We start from the raw sequence: 22,420 nt of genomic DNA, 5'->3' as shown, positions 1-22,420 counted from the left end.
GAAAACGTCACGTTTAGGATGGATTCTTACTAAGTAAACATAAAACTTTACTTTAGTCCCTATATATGTTAATATTGCTTAATTATATCCTTGTAGTTTAAGTTGTTTCAGTGTTACTCCTATAGTAACCAAAAGATTTCAATTTACGCTTTGACTAGTCAATAACTCGTAAAAGTTCACACTTTTCTTATCTCTCTCGATTTTCCCTCCTATTAAATCCTTTTAAATGCTGTAATACATCACAAATTTTGAGAGGCTGGGGAGAGACTAGAGAGAGTGATGCAGAGAGATAATTTATGAAAAACTGCCCCCTCATTTATGGTGGCCACTGCAAATTTTGATGTAAATTTGTTTCTTGCAGGATGATGCACCCATGTGGGCGGTAGTCAAGCTTGTTTCCCAGATGTGCTCAACAGTCAACTGAAGGGGCTTGCTTTCTACATCAACAAATTCTTTAGCTCATCCCTGGCTTTGACCAAGTGGAGATGTGAACTAGACTTAACCCTAACTCATGATATTCTTTCTTCTCAATGTGCCATTCAAAGTTAAGTCATGGATTATCATTTCCCAGGGCAAGGATGCTGGCAAAAGATGCTCATTATTTTGCTAGAATGGTCAGGATTCAAGATAAAATATTTGTAGTTTCATTGGATCCGAAAGCAATTAGATTAGATCTTGTATGATGCTAAGAATCTACGCATTCAAGACGGATGGTTATTTATGCCATCCTTTATTTAAGTCCAGTTTATCTTCTCCTTTATCATGTTCATGGCAAGCATTCATTTCCTGCACTTCCATCTTGTTCCTCCAACTGCCAGTTTCACATCTCAAGTGAGCAACGCGGCCCACACCCATTGAATGTGGGTAGTGAAAGATATTCTGCTATTTATACTTGAGTTCCCCCAGGAAGAGGCTATACTTCGCTGTCAGTCTCAGGTTAAATTTTCTGTTCTTCAGAAACACCAAGGATCTACCAGATAAGTTAGAAATCGTATCTTGAAGGTCATGAAGATTTTCTGTATTCCAGTCAGGACTAGCTTATAGGTTGGAAACCATCACCTCCAGTCCAGTGTTAAAATATGCATACTATGCTGTCTCATTTTGAATGTTGTAGTTGCCTTAAAATCCAATGGAAAGCAAATAAATTGCAGATGCAAGTGAAAAGTCTCAAACCCTAATTAACTTTGAAGGGAACTTTGAAGGCCAGAAGGCTCAGTTCCCATGTGATGATGGGAGTTCAATTGTTTTGTTCCCATTCACTGAAACTGAAATAAATGAACACGCATGCAAATCTTGGTTATTAAGAGACTGAACCAGTCAACAGCGTGCCTTTTAATGCCACAACACAGGAAGTAGAAAAGGTTTTAGATGAACAAAAACTATACCAAGGAACAAAGTTATAAATCCTTTGTTATTTTCTATGCATTCATCAAAATTTGTCAAGAAATTTGACCGTCAATGGCACACCATTTCCAGAGAGAATTAAATACAAAATGAATCCTCAAGTTCCCAGAGAGCACTATCTAAGCACCATCCTTCTCTTGTTTTGGAACATCAAGGAGACATTAGACTCTAAATCTCGCACTTTTAAAAAGCAATTGGTCTGATTCAAGGACAATTTGTCTGGCACCAATAAGTCATTTGGGTATAACTGGTGGTGGTGGTGGTGCTACTAGCCCTGTTTCGGTCTCTGGCTCAGTAAAAGATGCGACCATGAAAGCATACCTAGGGATGCTTTCGAGAAAAACCCTGATGGGTATTTTCATGACTGGCACAAGAAGTAGAAGATGAAAGAATAAATAAAATGTTGCTTTAGTTGTATTTTCTTTGAATGCTAATGAAATTTAAAATGCTGCACTAGCAGCAGCTATTTCTGGTGCCTAACCTCTCTCTTTAACTATTCTTTATGAGCATTTGAAGGTTAATTTCAGCAATCATTATGTTTACATAGCTTAGCTTAACTAACTGTTCGTCAATGGGGAAAAAAAGAGAATTGAACAAGGCTAATGATCATTGATGCTATCCTTTTTTTAGCCAAGCCTCACTTCCTTTATCAATATTCCTATTTCTTACCAAGCACACATTAAAAAAAAATTCAGTTTAAAGAATCACCAGTAAATTGTTTTTTGGAAATGAAAATTGAGTGAATGAAAACCAGAAATAATGACAAGACAGATATTTACATTTCATGCTGTCAGGGCAAACTGAAATTCTGCCAAGAACATGCTACAGCAGAATTGAAACAGTTCTCATGGCACACGTTTTCACGAGTGAAAACTAGGTGGTATCAGAGTAACATACAAAAATGTAAGAAATCCTGACAAATTAGGTTTCATATGGTCAAAACTAGGTGTTTATCATATAGATAGATTATGAAATTATAATTCCATTACAGAGAGAGGCAAGAAAAGGCGAGCAAGCACATTTAAAACATGATTTGAGTTCCATTGCTTGATTACAGTTTATACGGATGAGAAAAAATCCAGAGAGTCAAAGCACATAGAATCAGGACTACCGGGATGAGGTGAATGGCTTTTTCTCCCATGGACTTGTGATGCCAAGCAAGATCCTTCTTTGTCACATCAGATATGGGATCTTGGGTTGGTAGCTCTGAGTAAGCTGTATTTTTCAGAGGGTATACATCGGCAGCTGGTGCCAGGCTGATCAAAAAGTCATCAGAGGCCCGAGTTCCACTCGCTGACCTATGCATTCTTGTAGAGAGAGAGAGAGAGGGAAACGATTGTATTGAATACAAGAGAAGAAGGATTATGCTTCAAGAGAAGAGTCCACTGATGTTATATAATGGGAAATGAGCAAGAATAAATGGTGCATCTCGCCGGGAAAGCTGAAAAGGCCACGATACAAGGAGCCACTTTTCTTGTGAAAGAGAAGTCAAAGAGCTAAGGTGTCAGCTTAAGTTATGCTTCCACTGTAATTAAAGGCCTCGTGTGCATGTGAAATAAAGGTTTAAAATAAGGAAAGTTTCATGTGACTTTATGCATGGAAATTTTACTATTATCTACAGTAAAAAAAATCCCCGGAATGTGAAAATATGAAAAGGTAGATACTTGTATTCTTCGTCCGAAAACTACAGGTGGAATATACTAAGAGCCTCAAGAACAAAATCACTAAATGGCAGAATCAGCATAATTATTGCTTAAAAAACATACATTGCAAGAGGGGATAGGGTTAGAATAATCACAGGTATAGAAAATTGTAGGAGCTCAACTCTATGGGAGGTATTCAATGCAATAACAGCTAATACAATGCTGGTGCATCAGCAAATTGTTACATCTTTGATGAATTTTCATCTACAGGTTGTGTCAGCTGGGTGTAGTGGAACTCAATTTGAAGCCGATGGTGAAGGGGTGTTGAAGCCATCAAACCCTTCTTGATATCAGCCCGCAATTCCCTTATAGGGATTGCAGCCAAGAAGCTCTTAATATACTCCTTGCATGACTCCTTTCCTTCGCACACAATTTCTTCTTCCATCAGAGTCTTTTCGCATTCATTTGGACTTGATGGCGGCCTCCTTTCAGCCCGCGTTTTTTCCTTGGAGCTGCTTGGTTGCACTTTGTTGCCTGCAGTTTTTTCATCCGATTCTTTAGTTTCCATCGGTAGTTTCCGGATTGTTGTATCTTTGTCAAATTTTAGGACATAGGCTTGATTACATCCCTCATAAAGCCTCTCACCCAATGTGTCAATGATATAGTAGGCATCCTGCTCAACCTTGAGGACAAAGAAGTGGTCATTCCAACTTACAATGTACACGAAAGGATCACAATTACTAGACAAGTCCAACCCATGATGATTAATCTCCTGCCAAATACTGTCAAAGGACATTGCACCATGAAGGAAGTCAAAATCCCCTTCTTCTAGGCCTTCTGGATGAAAGAATCCAACAAACGACTTTTCTGGGACTACTGAAAGAGGACGGATTTTAGCTTGGAGAATTGTCTCAAGATCAAAGTGCTTGTCGGGAAATCGTTGTCTATAGTCCTCTCTCTCACACAAGTTTCTCCACTCTAAAGATCCAACTCTGATCAAGCTGTCAAATTCAGACTTGATTGGCACTTCGTATTGGTTAGATTGCAACCAATTAGCAATGACAGCAACCAGGGCTGTACAGGCACTCTCTCCTGCAGCTCGCTCACTCCTTTGATCAATTGAAGCAAAAAAGACTTGCGCTTGGAGCTTCATGTGTCCATCACGGCTTATTACTTCTTTTGCCTCCCAGCTGCCAACAGCAAATTTGTCATCCCCAAATTCAGAGAATGATGATCTACTAGTAGTGGAACCTTCTTCCAATTTATTCCACTGCCAGAACAAAAATAGTTTTAGAGTGAAGTTTGAACTCGTATAACTATATTAAGAGGCATAAAGCCCAAGAAAGAAGATGATAAACAGGGGGGGGGGGCAAAAGGGTTGATACTTACCCCAGAACTGGACTCATCAGAGGAGCTAAGCTGCCTGCGATCAAAATCAATGTCATCACCGCCTTCTCCACAATCCTTTTTCAAGAGAGGCTCTCCTTTAGATTTAGGCTTTGCAGATATAAAACTTAGTTTCCTTTTCCTCCAAGCTAAGATTCCACGTATTGAACTCTGTCTCAAAGACTGTTCATGGTCTGATGCAGTTGAGGACTCAACATACAGAGATCCCATGTCTTGTTTACGGTGGTTATAGTATATCCAACTCTCATCTTCAGCATTAGTTATGGCATTAGAGTAAAATGATCCTCCAGCCTTGTTTGCATGCCCCAAAGTTTCATAATTGAATGATAACTGAGCACTAGAATCCCCATTACTCTCCCCTGATTCCCCATCATTGTCGAGTGAATCTGTATCAAATGGATAGTTGTCCTCTGCATCTTCACTTCTGACACAACATGTATCATAATTGTTCTCTTCATGACAAGCCTTTTTTGTCACTTGGAAGCATTTCACTTTTCTCAGACCTGCTTTAAGGACAGGCTCATCTCTCCTTGGTGATAAAGTTTCTAGAGAAGAGGGTGAGGGTGGGGCAGTCTCTATCACTCTCTGTGGTGCCTGTAGAGGTTCTTGAATAGTTCTCAATTCCATCAACTTGAGAGACAACTGCATTATATTTGAACTAGTGTCAGAAATGAAACAGCCATTATCATAGCATACGGTTAATAACAGATATTCATCGTATTGAAAGGAATGGACTTACATGAAGCAAGGGAGTGCCCTCCACAGTGCCATTGTGAACTGTTAAAGGAACATCAATTTTGGCTTCTCTCTCCTTAGCTGTTGAAGCATATTCCGCGAGGTTTAATGTAGCAGTTCCAACTAAAATAACCGTAGTCCTTGGCCCTTGTTTCAAGCCCTGAACCATTAGAACAAAACTGTCTTATTGTCAAATCAATAATATATCAGTCGCTAAAGGACCCATAGCACAAACAGAACAAATTGAGAAAACACTCTAGGAAAATGCCATTTAACATGATCAAGCATGATAATAACTTCCACTATGTGTGAAGCCAATCACTTCAAAATAATCACCACACATACAGGCCAAAAGAGAAGGCCTCAAAAGTCTTGAAATATAAAGCTACTGGTACTAAAAAAGAATATTGAATCCCTCAAGAATTTAGCATATTGACCACCGATTAATCTGTATAAGCATATTCTTATACATATTGCAAACTTTGATGTAACAAAAACAAAACAAAAATACAATTAATGTGAATTTATTATATGATGACTGAAACTATAGTCAATAGAAATTCAATAATAAAGCCACGAAAAGGGAAACCTCCGTTGATATCCTGTATTGCAATATCCAATTTCCTGGAACTGTGGAAAAGCACATAATATTCTTCATTAGCTCTAGGTTTTTCCCTTAATTATCCATCTTTGTTCAAAAGAATGGAAGTTAAAGAAGAAAGCCAAAAAATTATGAAAAGAACATATATCAGTATTGATCAATAATTCTGCGACAGACAGAGAGAGTAAGATGTCAAAGAAGCGTATGCAAGGACACTCAATTATCCAAAGCCAAAGCCTAATGACAATAATCAATTTCGATATGATCAAAAATCTACCAACAGATAGTCAACGAATACCAAAGCAGGAGAAAAGAATAGGAAACTTACACTGAAAACTGCGAATGCAATCTCCCAAGGAAGAAAAACACCATCTTTATTTCCAGAAAGATTACAAACACTTTTAAACTCTTCATTCCATTCAAAAACCCCATCACCACAAAACGTACCTTCCTCAGTAAAATTCCTCTTTGAAGACCTCCTTAAAGCAATACCCTTTTGACCTTTCCACTTCATCTCAACCATCAACCTCTTCTTGCTCTCATCATTATTTTGTTCTACATCTTGCACCAAATTCACGCCTTGCAGTTTGTGAATGATCACTTTGGCCTCAAATTTTCTTGATGACAGAGGTGGCCATGGTGGCCACCTCATCATCTTCACCACCATTTCTTTGACTTGAAGATGGAAACTTTTCCTTCCAGGAACAGAAAAGGGTTACTTTATCAAGGTCTAGACAGAAATGAGCCTGTGTGGTGATCAAAAGAGATAAAATTGAAGTAATTTCGTGATCTAAGAGATATAAAGAGAGTTATATGAGATGGGTTTTGGAGATTGTGTTGAGATTGCAACAAATTCAAGTGGCTGAGAATTACAAGATATATTAGCTTTCTTTTCCTATTTTTTAGTGAAAAAGAAAGCCCGGGTATGATCTTGATTAGGAGTTTCTTGTTAGATCATAAGATTTGGCATAGATTATATAAGAGTTCAAGGGAACATTTAGCGATGATGGTAAAGGAGTGAACTTTAACTTCAAAAATGGAGAGAAAAAAGAAGTGAGTGTTGTGAGAATTTGAAATTGGAAGATGGGATATGAAGGATCTTGAAATCTAAAATGGAAGAGGGGATTTGGTGAAGGAGAAGGTGGGATTTGGCTAATATATATATGAGGAATATGCCGTTGGTTGTTTGAACGATGTACAAGGACTCCAATAAGAAAGAGAGAGAGAAGGAAATAGGCCGGCAAATGAATGGGAAAGACAAAAAATAAACCTCAGAACTAACGTCTCTTTTTCCACTTGTAAAAATATGGTCTTTGCTCAAGGGTCCTTGTTTATCTAGCTTCCAACAAACTAATAAGTAAAAGTTTCTCTAAAAAAATAATAAAAAATAATAAAAGTAAAAGTTTCTGTAATGTAGTAATTCACTGAACCCGAACGTATTCTATTGAATAAATAGTGTTTGGTTATTGTTTTAATTTTATTTCTCTAATTTAGATCTAAGTTGACTCGAACATTGCTCAAAAGGCAAAGCCTGGTGCCAGATGCGTAAGCGTCTAGATTGTGGCCATAAGGAAAAGAGCCACTGCCTATAAGGATGGCAGACATGACTTGGCCCATGCGTGTATAAGCCTCAAAAATCAGGCTCTTTTGATTCAAGTCGCTCACTCATTTAATTAGTTTGTATACCCGTTATCCCTGCATTATCCCTGCAGTGTCTTACTTATCTACTAAATTTATAGAATATTTGGTGGATCCAAGAATTAATTATGATATACGTAAACTAGCCCAGACACCTCAAGTTATAAAAAAAAAATTAATTTCTAAACCTAATCGAGTGTAATTTAATTGTTTAGGTTTTAAATTTGATTTTTAAAGATTATTAAATCTCAGGATTACTGAAGACTTATATAATCGTTAATTTTAAAGACTGTAGAATTAGTTAGGGTGTGCATAAACTGACTCAAATACTCACATTAATAATAATAAAAAATAAATAAATAAATTCCTTAGATATAATATAAACACCTAAAAAAATCATGGTTGATATTTGAGTTTAAATTGTGTAATAAAAATACATAATAAATAAAAATTTGATTTTTTTTTTTCAACTTGAGCCAAATTAAATTTCTAATAATTCAGGTTATGTATCAACTTGCTATGTTAATCCGAGATTTACAAGGGTGATTATATTAGCTAGCACTAATGGGTTGTGCATGATTGAATGAACATTATTAGTGTGATTGTTTGAAGCAAAAAAAGAAAGAAGATATCTTCTTCTTGAAATGAAAAAAGAAAAAAAAAAAAAAAAAACCGACTTTTAATCACTTCTGCTGTGTAAGAAAATAGAAGACATCTGATGGTGAGCACCACACGAACATGGCGGAAAACGTGTGGGAATATCTTATTGGGAAATACAACGACAACGTCAACAGCTTCCTGTCGTTCAATGAATGGAGGGTGAGAGACTTGCTCAAGACCACTCGTGCAAATGGTGTCTAATCAATGGCCTGATCTTCATCTCCAGCTAGCTCATTGCAACTCTGGCATGGCGTGCCTTGTCTCGTCTGCAACATCCAGTTTCTCTCATCTTTTCCCGGTGTGTTTCCGTTCAAGTCTCTCCCTCATAGCAATGCCTATGGCAACGATGAATCCGGGTGCTGGTGCCGGCAAGGATCGAGATTTAGCATTTTTTTATTCCAGAATCTTCCTTTGGATTTGTTTAAACTAGAGCCCAGGATGTCAATGCTGTTTTCAAAGTTATTAAACTCGACTTTTCAGGAGGTGCTTAAGTCGTGAAAAACACTAATTAATTGAGACTGGGTGAGTTTACTGGTTAATTACAAGGTTTTTAGTTAAATACTACGTTAGTTTTTGTCTTGTTTTCATCGTAGCGACAGATTGCGATGAACAAGCTCGTGTAAGGTCTTCTAGGAAGATAACTTTGTGCCTGTGATATTTTCTTTTTAATAATAAAAAAAACCAGGGAGATGAGCAGGCACTAAATATAAAAAACCAGAATCTCATGACCCAGTTTTGCAACAATCATGGCGGTATTGCCTTTCGGCACCTCCATAATTGCAAAATCCTGCCATTTGCCATATATTTTTTATATACCTTTAAAATGAATAAAAATTAAAAATTAAAAATTATGAGAACCGTTAAATTTGCATGACAGGATGATAGCGACAATGGACCTTTACCTCCATGGGGAAAAGAAGGGGGGCAAAATCAAAGGTTTTTTTTATTACTCTTGCCAATGGAACTATGAATCAGTTCGTCTCTTCAGGAATATGGAAGACTCATTCTTCTAGAATATGAAAAACTTAAAGTTATAATTATTAAATACTTGCAATACAAGGGGGGAAAAAATATATATATATATATAAAAGAAAAAAAATCATATACAATCTCATTTAAGGTGATAAAAATCCTCTCCTTACCTTTTCTAATTCTTTTTTTATTATTATTAACTTGGATGTTCTTATCGGCTTATGCGCATCTTAACTAACCTCACGGGCTTTAAAATTAACAACCATGTAAACTTCTAATAGTCTTGAGATTTGTGAAACTCGAACTGATAATTTTTAGAAAATAAACTTAGAGTCTGACCAATTAAACTACACGCACACCTTGATTAATTCAAGTTTTGATTGCATGGGTTGTATTATTACATTTTGGAATTTAAAATCTAATTTCAACCACAAATAATTTATGATAAATATCTGAAATTAAAATTAAATACAACTCAGAATTATTTTATGATTGGTGTTGGTGTCTATGACTCATATGATATAATGTAATTGGTCTATATAGTCCCATCAAATATAAGGTCAACTAAGAAATTAGGCATATGAGGTTTCAAAAATTGACCAATTTCTGCTCTTTCCTTGAAAGCAATGTAGGGGTGACATCATGATTATGGCAAGAAGATTTTGAAAAAGAATTTAATAGTGACCCATCTTTTGTGGCCACGTATAACTTGAAAGTTGAAACCCACATTGCCCTTTGCTAAAAAAATCTGAGCTAAAATATTGAGGGGTTGTTTTTTAAAGTATATTATATTTAAAAATATATTAATATTATATTTTTTATTTTTAAAACATTACTTTTATTATTATCAAATTTAAAAATATTAAAAAATTAATTTTAAATAAAAAATTCAAAACTTAATAAAAACACCGTTCAAGAAGAAATTATAAACCGTGTGTACATATAATTTGTTGGAAGTAGAACGCAATTCTTAAACCGTATCTACATATAATTTGGTGGAAGTAGAAATAAAGGCTCCGAAATAATTTAAAAAGCATAGGCCCGATCAAGCCCACCCTGGTAATGGGCCGATTGGATATATGATACAGGCCATCGGGTAAAGGGCAGAGTCCAAGTCCCAGACCCAGACCCAGACAGCACATTATTATTTTCTCCATGAAATGCCTTCCATAATCACTGTTACTGATCCCCCCCCCCCCCTCTAAATAAACGTGTTTTCCACTTCTTTTTTTTCTTTTTCTATCATTAGAACATCATTTATCAGATAGGAAGTTATTAAGCTAAATTTGTTTTGCGCATACAAGAACTAAGTTTTTCCGTTTGCAAGCTCTGCTAATCTAATAGCTTGTGTATTCATGAACTGTTTTCTTGAAGTTTGACACTTCTCTTAACTAATTTTATCCACAAGTGTCTATCACTGCAATCTTTCATTTATCTATAAAAGAGTAATATTAACAAATATTCAATTGCTCGAGCCAAGAAGGCTCCTGCTTCCAAGTGGATTCAAGATAAACTGGATCATCTGAATCTTTTTCAGAGATGATTGTATAGTTTGAAGGCAAGCTTTTATAGAGAAGATGACCAGTCAAATCTTTGATTTGAATTACAGAGCTAAAGAATGCGGAGTTCATTTTTGTGGTCTTCGTTCTGCTTTGATCTTCAGTTGGTAAAGTGCTAGATATCGGAAGATGCAAAAAGGCCAGACAGTGCTAAAGAGGAGGTTCTATAGATTGTTATAAACCATAAACCATCCGAGCAATTTGAGGCCAGAATCTTTATCTTCTATTTCACGCAAAGTATTATACAAGCTGCAAAAAAAATCTACGAAGTGAGTATTATCCAAGCTGCAAAAGCACTTGAAAGTAAACGTGTCTGAGAAGAATGATACACATCTTTGCCCATGTAAGGAATAACATCATAGGGAGAAAAAGCAGCTCGAACATGAAAATGTCATCACCACGACAAAACAGCTTGATACTGGTTTTCAAAAGACAGCAGCAGAACTGAAAAGCTGAAGAGTTTAAGCAACGCAGCTCAAGTAAACATACCAACAACTTGTTACACATCTTTGCCTATATTTTGCTTGCAAATGAATCTTCTCATGAGACCCCTTTATAAAAATATTAAGAATTCTTTGCTGGGCTATTTTCATTGATGTATGTGCCCACTGTTTTAAACCAGCGCATAAGACCCCGGTGCTCCTTCACATACAGCCATGCTTGAAGAAAATCAAAAAGATTCTCATTCACACCTCGTTCTTCAATAAAACGGTGGAATGCATCTCTCATCCTTTCATCAAGTTCCCTGTCAATGCGGGAACAATTTGTTGAAGTGTACAACCAAATCGTTTAAATTTCAAGTTATGCCAAAGAAATGAAGAATATAGTAGTTTCAGTTGCCACATCGAAAGAAACGGTTGCTAATCGAAAGTAGTGGTTCTTGAAGTTCATCTAATCAGTAACATTATCTGAATGCCAAAGAAATTGGTTCTTGTTTGATCATCATGTGCCTCGTTGTTCTCCAATTGTTTAACACAGAATATTGAGAAAGGGGGGAACAAAAGTTCCTCCAATGTGCCACGGTATCCTCATAATTCAGTTTTAATCATTATATGCCTCGTTGTTTTTCAATATTTTAACATCTTATGACTTCAAATTTATTGAATCATCGACCAAAAAAAGAGAAACGAGAATGACAACTTACACAAAATTTGGGCCACTATATGTAGTTGTATCCTCAAGAAAGTCAGCACCGTCAAGCTTTGGCCTCAAAGAAACAGAGTGAATTCCCAGCGCATCTGTATAAAGTCCACATAGAAAATGCAGAGATTTATCTTGTCCAGGCTTCGAAACATCCACATGAAGGAAGAACTGATTCACGTCCTCGTCATTTCCATCAGACTCCCCATCACCAGGTGCAATATAAGCCATCCGCATTATAGAGAGTTTAATTTCCTCATTCCCATAGGTGCGAATCAGAACCGGACCATTCCCATCCAAAGCACCTTTTATTATTGAAAAGGCAGGTGGAGGGTTGACTTTCTACAACAAATTCAAGTTCAAGATATAGCATTAGCCAATAAAAATCTCTCACACTCTCTCACTCACATATTCATACACATAAAGCCCAATTGAACGCACAAAATCATGCATAATTCTAATTTGACAAACAAACATATAAGCATGCATACATAGACAAACATAAGCTCAGCTTTCTAGATTCCCTATAGTCACAAACTTCACTCAACAAAAGCAGACATACAAGCATGTACATAGGCGTGAGTAACCTCGATAAATTAAACATCGAGTAGAAGGTGACTTCACCTCCTTAAGTTGCCTAAGGCCACAAACTTTACTCAACAAAACCTAACATGCACAACAAAAGTAGTCAAAAATCATAAAAAAAACAAAGATGGGTTTACCATTTTTAATCCAAGCAACCTGTTGAACTAACATATGCGAGTATTTCTCTATCTAAAACCCTAAATTCTTCATGGGGTTCCTTTAAAAGCAGAAACAGAAAAAGGGTTTTGTTTTTTAAAGAGAAACAAAACCCAAAAAGGGTTTTTAAGTAAAGCTTGTGTTCTCTTACGGGAGGAGGGTTCATTTTAGAGACTTGAAGATAGTGTTCTTTAAGAGACCGGAGCAACAGTGTGTCCACAGCGGCGGATATGCTTGTTGGTGATGTTGATGACCATCTCTTACTTGTTATGGTGCTCCATGGTTGCCTCGCTGTAGCTTCTCTGAACACTCTCTTCCACATTTCTCTTTCACTTCTCTAAAACCAGAGCAAATTTCAAAATTTTATTCTTGTGTGCAACAAAAGAGCTACAAACAGAGAGCAGAAGAAGCGAGAAAGATGTTTCATAACCCGACCCGTTTTTACCTTATCTTCAGATAGTGGGCCTGTGAAGATTTAATTATAGAGGGCAATTAGGCCCGATCCAACAGTTCTGCCCCAGTTCATATCCGAGTTATGATTTATGATTTATGTTGTGTGTTTGGTGAAATATTTTTTTATGTAAAAAGAATTTGTTAAATGTTGCTAATATATTTTTAAATAGTAAAAAGAATCATTAATTAAAAGTATAATGTATATTTGATTATTATTTTTTAAAAATATTATGACTATAACATATTGGATAAGAATTTTTTAAAAAAAAACAATAATATATTAGATCAATTAACTGAGTTAATACGTTAAATTCACAATTGACGTCATAAGATTGTGGCAACCCTATAAAAATAATTTAAAATAAATTATGAATTTTAATTACAAATTAATCTAACCTTGAAAGATGAGATTGAAAAGAAAATACTCAGTTAAAAAATAAAATAAAAAAATAATTCAAGTTAACTTGTTAAACTCGCAATTTGAATTATGAGATCGAGATAACTCAGTGTAAAGCATGTTAAAAAAATACTGTTGCTCCGGTCTCTTATATATTATATTATAACTCAATTATAACATATCCAATATTGAAGATTAGAATCCTGATAATCCCATATAAAATAAATTAAAAAAAAAACTCAATAAAATTTTTTTGAATTATTGGAGAGTGAAATTAAAAAACAAAAACTAAATTAATAATTTTAAAAAAAAAGAGCAAAGAAGCAAAACATTGTTCAATGAACAATGTTTCATGCCACACCTTTTAATTTTTGACTAGTTATATGACCCGCGCGATGCTGTGAGTTAATGTTTTTTACATAAATAAAATAAAATAAAAATTAAGATCTAAAAATATTAGGTCTTTCTGTAAATCTATATCCAAGAGTCTTCGGTTGGACTATAACGACTGACCTAAAAGTAATATTTATAATATTAATAATAATATTTAACCTAAATTTAAGTAAGTTTGGTTACAACACCAGACCCAATAGCCTTGGTTGTAGGTCTGGCTGCAAGGTCATGTCATAAAAGTGTGATAATTAAATAGATTAATGAAAATGAAAAAAAACCAATATAAAGAAAAAAAAATTAATGAAAAAAAAAGAAAAAAAAATCCGAATTAACTAGGTTAACCCTTCAACCAAGGTTAAACCATCAAACTTGAGATTCGCGTCATGAAAGTTCGATAACTAAATAGAAAAAAAATTAACAGGTTAACATGGTTAAACCGTCAAACCAGGTTAACCCGTCAAGTCCAAAATACATGTCATGAAAATTTGATAATTAAATAGAAAAAAATTTAACATTAACAAACTGAACTAAATGAAAAAAAATAATTAAAAAGGAAAAAAAAAATCAAGGTTAACCTGTAAAACTTGGGATCTGTGTAATGAAAATATGACAACTAAATAAAAAAAAATCTAACACTAACAAATTAAATTAAAAAAAAATTATTAAAAGAAAAAAACAAAAATAAAAAAATAAAAACAACAAAAAAAGAAAGAAAAAGAAAAAGAATTTTTTTTTTTTAAAAAAAGACAGCTAGTATTTTAGTATAAGTTATTATTATTATTATTATAATATTATTACAAGTATAATTATAATATATAAGTACATGTGTGGGGAAAGCTATAGTAATTTCCAACGTCTTTTAGAATATTACTCAATAATTGCATTTATTCATCTCCTATTGCTTGTCTTTCAGCAAACCCTCGTGTATAATTCAGTGTTCTCTTCTAAGTTCTTTCGCCAGTAAACAAGGCAAGAGAGAGGAATGTTAGAAAACAGATTACAAGTGAGATAAAACAATGATTATTGGAAATACCTGATGCTCGGAACAAGACACTTTCTTAAACAAATCGATATGATTTGCTGTTTATGTTACAAGTGATAGAGTACAGACTTCAGAGAACATGGTCACAAGCAAATTTACCCAACTATAATCCTATGAGCTACCACTATCTTAGGTTTGCCAAGAAGACAGTACAAAATTGCAACAACATAAGCCCACCTTTCCACCATCGTCCTGAGGGGAAAGGGAACTGTAAAGACATAAGCAGGATCAGGCACATCTCTGGTGCCTGAGAAGGCAGGTTTGCCTTTGTCACCAAAATATCAATGGGTGACCTCGGAAACAGCAAATCATGCTGTGTATCTCTCATCATTATAATTACTTGTCTGCCACCAATAACCAGGAACTAACACAACAAAACCAAACCGGAGTTCCTAGGTGTCTTTACCGCCTGCGCTGTGTTTTTTTGACTCTGACAAATTTTCTATGGGACTTGTCACCGCCACCTGTTCCCAATGAGAAACTTCCTCCAGCATTAAACTCTAGACTACCAGAAGCCTGAAAAGATGGGTTCTGCGGAGCGGCAATGTTTGGTTGGCTTCCAAATTGAAAGGGATTTGCACCTGATGGACCTGTAGAACCAAACTGATTCCCACCCGATGGAGCTGGAAAACCAAAAATTGAGCCAGGTGTAGCTGGTTGTTGGCTAAATACAGAAACTGAAGGCGTGGTTGCCTGAACCGTGTCCTCTGCCATGCTGTCCTCCATGCTCATTTGGTCGTTATTACCAGATGAAGAACCAAATCCGAAGCTAGGATTTGGGGCACCGAACACAGGCTGTGATGGAGTAGCAGATGCAGGTGAACTGAAGGGGAAAGGGGGAGCAGACGAGACACTAGAGGTTGATCCAAACACCATGGGTGCACTGCTCGTACCGGTATTAGAAGCTGCTCCAAAGGCAAACAACGTTGAGGAAGAGGAGGATGGTGTGGAACTAAATCCAGTAGATTTCGGTGCCTGCCAGTTGGAACCAAATACAGCAGATGCGGGGCTCGCCATGGAGCTAACAGAGCTGGACTCGGAAGTGGAAGAGTTGAGTCCAAACGTAGCACCAGAACTTAACAATTTAGATGTAGAGGAACCAAATGTGGAACTGCCAGAGGAGAAGGCTGAACTCGCAGTCCAACTAAAAGGAATTGATGCAGGTGAACTAAATTGCTTCGGTATGCTCTGTGTTGAAGTTGCCAAACCAGTTCCAGCAGCAGAAATCTGAGCAGTGCCAGCATTAAAAGGATTAAAACCCTGAGATTGATTAGTAGTGGCTGAAGTGTTGTTGCTGCTACCACTACAGATCTTCAGCCATTCTTCAAGGAAAAGTGTATTAGCCTGTCTAGCCATCTCACAATTCCAAACTGCAAAAACCAGTTAAGTAACCCTTATTCAGATACAGAAACCAACGTCAACACCCTTTTGACATTGCCTATCTAGATATCCATGCAAAAACAACATTGCGTTAAGTTAACCTATATCCATCAAAACCCTGTTTAAGACATGTGAAAATGGCCACAAAATGCACTAATTAGCATGTTTAGGACCTATTAGACCAACAAGCTCTAACATACAAGAACCCACCATCAAAACTAAATATCCAAGTGAAAAACTTCCAATGGAAGCAACCAATTCGCTTCCAACATCAAATTTGAATAGCAGAAAACCATGTAGGAGCACACGTGTGAAAAAGAAGTGATCTTTAAACAACAGTCCAGAATCCATCAAAATATTTGCTTCAAAGTTAAAAAAACAAAACCTCAGCCATCTTCAAGGAAATGTGTATTAGAGCTACCACTAATATTTTTTTTTTTTTAAAATGAACTTTAAACAAAATCAATTTCAGAATCAATCAAGATCATTGACTTCAAGTTAACTGAGACAACATATGGAGAATAAAAGCAAAACAAGGAAAGCCTATCTTGGAAAAAGAAGAAAAAAATGTTTACCTTGGCGGTTCTTAATTTGAGAAACGATAGCTCAAAATTGTTGAAAGATAAAACCCATTAAGTATCTTCTCTCTATCTTCAGAAAAAGAACTCGAATTCAAGTTCAAGAGCATGAAGCTGTGTGGTTTTAATGGACTGGTTGTTGCCTTCAGAGTCAGGAATCCTTACAATCCCACCTCCCAATGACGGGAAAACGTCACGTGTATAGAAATGTGTCTTCTTATTAAGAGCTTGTTTGATATAATTGTGGTTTTTTTTAAATAATTTTTTATGTTAATAATATTTTTTTATTTTTAAAAAATTATTTTTGGCATCAGTATATTAAAATAATTTAAAAATACTAAAAATATATTAATTTAAAATTAATAAAATATTTAAATTAAATTAAATTTTTTAAAAAATATTTTTGAAACCTAGAAATAAACAGCCCTAAGAAACCGTTTCTTAATGTTTAAGTTGTTTCAATGTTACTCCTAAAGTAAGCAAAAGGTTTCAATTTACGCTTTGACTAGTCAGTAACTCGCAAAAGGTGAAACCTTAGAGCTTAAGGCTGTTTGGCATTGAGATTCAACCTGTTTTTTGAAAAAATTTGAACTTTTTTTTTTTTTGCTAAAATTAAGTGCGGTTTGTACTTTTTAGATCATTTTGATGTGCTGATATCAAAAATAATTTTAAAAAAATAAAAAAAATATTATTGGCATGCTTTTTGGCACGAAAAGCTATTTGAAAAACAACCGCTACCACAATTCCAAACACCCTAAGGAGTGGAACTTGGAAAAGTGTAACATTTGATGTTAGGGGTAAAGGTGTAATTAGCCCTTAACCAAACCAGCAGGCTGCAGTTCCATTCCAATATGGCTCAAAGGCCTATAAAGAGATGAAGTAGAGTCCGTATGGTAATGAGATTGCATCTACATTGAATTTCCTACGCGTTTTTAGTATATTACTTAATAAATCATGAATCATGCAACACTATTCACTAAATAGTAAAGCATGGATCACTATTTTGACTGAACTAGATCTGGTTTAAAGCTCAAAATACATTATACTAGGTCCGACTCAGTAAAAAAAAAAAATTAATTGATTTTATTCGAAAAACTAGTATTTAATATTATTTGATGGCACTACATAAATTAGACAGAGAGCGCTTGAACATGTAATATTTACAAAATTTGATCGCAATCCCAAATTGTAAATAGTTTAATGAAACAATAAAAAATATTTTATATAAAATATTATTTATTTCATGATATAATAACAATAGTTAAATCTATAATATTTAAATTAAAAATCATTAATATTAATATATATATTTTTTAAATTATTTAATAATCTTGATTTTAAAAGTATTATTAACCAAACACATTAAATAATTTTTTATTCAACCTCAATTTCAATTATAGTTTTAACTAAAAATACACAAATAACAACTCAACCTTAACTAAAAATATTTTTTATAAAATAATTTTTTTCATACCATAATCACAACTATTATTACAATACCAAACACACCCTGATTAAGCCCACCCCTGATTAAGCTGCCCGGATAAAAGCCAGTTCACCCCTGGTTAAGCTTGACTCTCCCATGGGATTGATCTTCTCTCTCTGTTTATTACTTTATAATTTTATATATTTTAAAGTGTAGAGTTAAAATTCTCATTTATTTAATATATTGTAGTTAATGTCATATCTATATTTTTATTTATTTTCAGAAAAATCTTTAGTTTTGGTCACAATACAGGTGTAGTGGAACCCTTCAAAAAATGATATGATATGAGCATAATATTCTGTCGAAAAGAATGAAATAATTTATTTATTTTTCTTAATTTTTTTTAATAATGTTACATATATACATAAATGCAGAAGCCTGTCGTGCATTTACAAAGTTGTTTGTGTTGCAATTCACAGGAAAGAGACATTCCGGTTCTCATATTCTCTGCAGGGCTTGCAGATATCACAGAGGAGGTTAGTTTACAAGATATGCTTTCTGGTGATTCTGTACAAGAACAAAGTGCTTTTAGTAATTGAAACGATTACTAAAATTATAAATAAATTTAACGGTAAATAATGAGAATGAGAATGAGAAGAAAATATTTAATAATAATAATAAAAAAATTAAGTCAATTTATCAAACATGCGACTTAAGTTATGAGATCGAGATAACACAGTGAAAAACAAATTAAAAAAAAATACTCCAAAACCTAATTTTCAGCTAAATCAATATTAAATGATAAAAATAAAAATAAAAATAAAAATAAAAATAAAAAATAATCTAGATTAGCTCAAGTTGGCTTGTAAAACTCACGACACGGATAATGAGACAATGACAATTCTATGAAAAGTAAATAAATAAAAATATGAAACCTAGTTATATTAGATCCAATATTGCTATAGAATCTTTATGTAAAGTAAATTGAAAATTAAAATAAAACAAAAAAGCTAAATTAAAAAAATTTAATTATTAGAAGGTTAAATTAGAAAATAAAAACTAAATGAATAAAATAAATAAAATAAATAAATAAGAGAAGAAACAAAAAAATGTAGCATTGTTCTACTGAAAAATGTTTTATGATGCGACTATTGTACTTTAGCTATACTTTTTAAATTTTGATAATTTTTCCACTATAAATTTAGTTGTTTATATTAAAAAAATATTTATTTTAATTTTGTTATAAAATATTCACTCAAGCAAGAAATATGTACAGAGATTAACAAGAATTATTTAGGTTATAAAACATCAAATAAAACCATCATAATCTTATCAAATATTAACAGGTAAAAATGTGATTTCACCTAATTATTTTTAATATTTTTAAAGAGTTGATTTAATGATTAAAGAAATATATTGATTTTCTTAATATTTTGAATTCAAACCTTAAGGATAATATTCATGTAATTAATTATTTTTTAATAAATTAGGATAACGTGAAAGTACATTTTTAAAATGAAACAAAAAAATATTTATTTTTATTGATCTGAAAACGAACTAAAAAAATTACCCTCAACATGTAGCCTTCCATAAGTATGATAGGCCTTAAACTAAATAGGCCATGGCCCACAAAGAAAACTTGGCATCTCTTTCAAGGGCAAACATCAACCATCACTAGCTCGCTCCCGTCTCTTCGAGTTGCTCATAAATCGAAAAGAAGCAAACCAAAGTATAGTGAAGTAATATATCAGATAGTGCAACGTTGTTTCCAAACAGCTGCTCATTCGTGTTTTGCCGTGTTTCTTTTTGGATTACAGAGAGAGAAAGAATGAAACGGCAGCCACCGCCGGCGTACGGGGATGGGAATATGAACCCGTATGGAGGAGGTGGACAAAGAATGAGAGGAAATACAGGGGCAATGAGTAATAGTTATGGAGGAGGAAGGCAAGATGGGTACTCTAGTGTGGAGGCAGAGCAGCATCCTGGGTATAAATCTTCAAAAGCTGAAGGGCAGTGGCAGTGGGACAGAGATTCACAGAATATTCACAATCAATTGCCTACTCATGCTTTCAGTGAAGGTGAGTGAATACTGTGTGTTTCTTGATGTTATTGTGTTTGATGGATGTTTAATTAAGAGAGTGAAAATAATGTTTGTTAGAAGTTAAGGGTTTTTTGGGTTGTTGAAGGTAGTGAATATGATTTGAACATTGAAGGAAAGTGTGAACTTTCTTTGACGATATAAGAATTAACGTTAAGCTTTTGGAGTTATCAGAACAATGGTGGAAGGACAATGAGGAATTGGGTGTTAATGTTAAGAATTGGTAGGTGGAATTGATGGAAGTGAAAGTTGTGTGTTAAGAGCCCATTTGGCATAACTTAGTTTACCTCGAGTCACAATTCAAAAGTTGTTTTTCATAAATAATGTGACAAAATATGTCCTGTAAAAATGATTCAAAACGAATTTTTCGGGGAAGAGATATAGTATGAAGTAGAATCCGAGTTAAAAGTTGAAAATTTCGACTTTTGATTAACTCAAAATCTTGACTCACTTTTGTAACAAAGTTTTTATTTCAGTCAGAAGTTGTCTAATCAAATATATTTATAACATTTCTATGAGTAAAAAGTTTAAAAAACAACTCAAATCAATGCACAAAAGTCATACCAAACAGAACCTTAGTTCATTTGAAGTGGGAGATATCTTGACCCTTTTGAGCGTAGTATAGAATACAGATGATCAAAGAAAGCTATGAACTTATTTACAATGTAGAGCTTTGAGCTGCGTTGATGTGTTAGGATAGCTGGTAAATCTATTGAATATTGAATTATAGTCAAGATGCAATTGGGCACTAAAGTTTAAAGGTAAAGAATCAGAAAGTGGAGATTGATATTTGTATGTGATTTGGATGCTACGTGTATGTGAACAAGCTTTAGGATGCATGCGTGATAACCAAGAAAAATGTGGCTTTTCTGGGAGAAACAAAGCTATGAACAAGTTTTATGAATGTTTGTTCATATTTGCTTCATTTTGCAGGTCAAGTGGGTTCTGGGGCAAGATCTTACTACCATGGGCAGCCACCCGATCTGAAAATGGGTCTAGAAAGTCAATCCAACAAGGAAGCTGGCAGAACCCAGCCCCATGACCAAGATATGGAGCTTGGCTTTGAGGACAATTCATTGCCAATGTCTTTTGAAGGTCTTGAAAGGAAGTTCTTTGATGAAGTAACGAAATTGGCAAAGGAGCAAGGTGATGCAGAGGTTGCTGAAAATGCTAGGCATAGGGAGGTGAGACTTCCATGAAACAATTTCTTCAATTATTCGGGCTTTCCCCCCTTGTGAGCTGCAACTATTTTAAACCTAGGCCAGTAAAGGCTCTTTGAGTGTGGAGAGAAGGGGAGGGGGTTAATCTAATAACTTTAGCTCGAATGACGCTTATGCATGATTGAAGAAGTCAATTAAATATTTAAGCAAATTAATTTACAAAGAGCTAACTGTTACTTAGTGTGTTGCAAAGCTTCCTGCTTCTCTAACATGCCCTTCTCTTCTTATGCTGGTTTTGAAACCTTCTCTTCCCTTTGACTTTACTAGATTATTGATCTCTGATAGCACTGACTTTGTTTGTATTTTTACTGTTCATACTATAGATGATTGGCCAAACGATAAACATTCAATATTTTTGCTGCTTCAGAAAATTATTGAGATCAATACCAGATACCAGGACAAACTTTCCGCACTTCGAGCTCAACAAGCCAATAGACGAGAAGAGTTTCTTAGGAACGAATCACAAGCACGACTAAGTCAGTACAAACAAGCCAGCATGAGCCACTACCCAAACACAGGTTTGCAGGATGCCCGTGGCTATAGTGGTGGTGCAGCTGCTACAGGGCCCATCAGTTCTGGAGAAACACATCGGGCTTATGCCAGCAGTCAATTTGAGTCCTACCGGGGACGACCTCAGTACGGTGGGGGTGGAAGAGCTCAAGGAAATGAGGGAAGGATTCCATACCCTGAGGGCCGTGTTTACAATAATGCTGGAGCCAGACATTACTAGTGATGTAATCGCCACTAGGCTGGTTACATCTGTAAAAACAAAACGAGTTCAATTCTGATCGTTTACTCATCTTGTTGCTTTGATTATGGTTTCGTAATGTAGGATTGCTAATCACTCGACTTAAAAGGTATTTATATTGCTTCAAGAACTTGCTATATGAAGGGTACATTTTGTGCCTATCTTCCTGCCAGTAATTTTGTGCG

At 34.7% G+C, this 22,420-nt stretch overlaps 4 protein-coding genes across 4 annotated transcripts; 1 reads left to right on the top strand and 3 right to left on the bottom strand.

Moving 5' to 3' along the window:
• Positions 1-3,045: 3,045 nt before the first annotated feature.
• On the bottom strand, positions 3,046-7,070 carry LOC118045020 (uncharacterized). The gene is made up of 4 exons (XM_035053507.2): positions 6,119-7,070; positions 5,194-5,349; positions 4,437-5,096; positions 3,046-4,317 (listed from the first exon to the last, which is right to left on the bottom strand). Exons 1-4 carry the CDS (start codon positions 6,455-6,457, stop codon positions 3,289-3,291), a joined length of 2,184 nt encoding a protein of 727 aa, XP_034909398.1. The 5' UTR covers positions 6,458-7,070; the 3' UTR covers positions 3,046-3,288.
• Positions 7,071-10,819: 3,749 nt separating this feature from the next.
• Positions 10,820-12,922, bottom strand: LOC118045024 (uncharacterized protein At2g39795, mitochondrial). Its single transcript, XM_035053511.2, has 3 exons — positions 12,652-12,922; positions 11,764-12,101; positions 10,820-11,364 (listed from the first exon to the last, which is right to left on the bottom strand). Exons 1-3 carry the CDS (start codon positions 12,820-12,822, stop codon positions 11,184-11,186), a joined length of 690 nt encoding a protein of 229 aa, XP_034909402.1. The 5' UTR covers positions 12,823-12,922; the 3' UTR covers positions 10,820-11,183.
• A 1,825-nt stretch (positions 12,923-14,747) lies between these two features.
• Positions 14,748-16,930, bottom strand: LOC140955869 (nuclear pore complex protein NUP1-like). The gene is made up of 2 exons (XM_073411015.1): positions 16,741-16,930; positions 14,748-16,155 (listed from the first exon to the last, which is right to left on the bottom strand). Exon 2 carries the CDS (start codon positions 16,139-16,141, stop codon positions 15,188-15,190), a length of 954 nt encoding a protein of 317 aa, XP_073267116.1. The 5' UTR covers positions 16,142-16,155; positions 16,741-16,930; the 3' UTR covers positions 14,748-15,187.
• Positions 16,931-19,820: 2,890 nt separating this feature from the next.
• On the top strand, positions 19,821-22,407 carry LOC118045023 (uncharacterized). Its single transcript, XM_035053510.2, has 3 exons — positions 19,821-20,247; positions 21,201-21,451; positions 21,855-22,407. The coding sequence occupies exons 1-3, from the start codon at positions 19,998-20,000 to the stop codon at positions 22,215-22,217; spliced, it is 864 nt and encodes a 287-aa protein (XP_034909401.1). The 5' UTR covers positions 19,821-19,997; the 3' UTR covers positions 22,218-22,407.
• Positions 22,408-22,420: the final 13 nt, after the last annotated feature.

The sequence above is a fragment of the Populus alba genome, chromosome 8, assembly GCF_005239225.2.
Source record: "Populus alba chromosome 8, ASM523922v2, whole genome shotgun sequence".
NCBI lineage: Eukaryota > Viridiplantae > Streptophyta > Magnoliopsida > Malpighiales > Salicaceae > Populus > Populus alba.
Note: the sequence above shows the minus strand (reverse complement) of the source record. Positions and strands in the feature narration are given on the sequence as shown.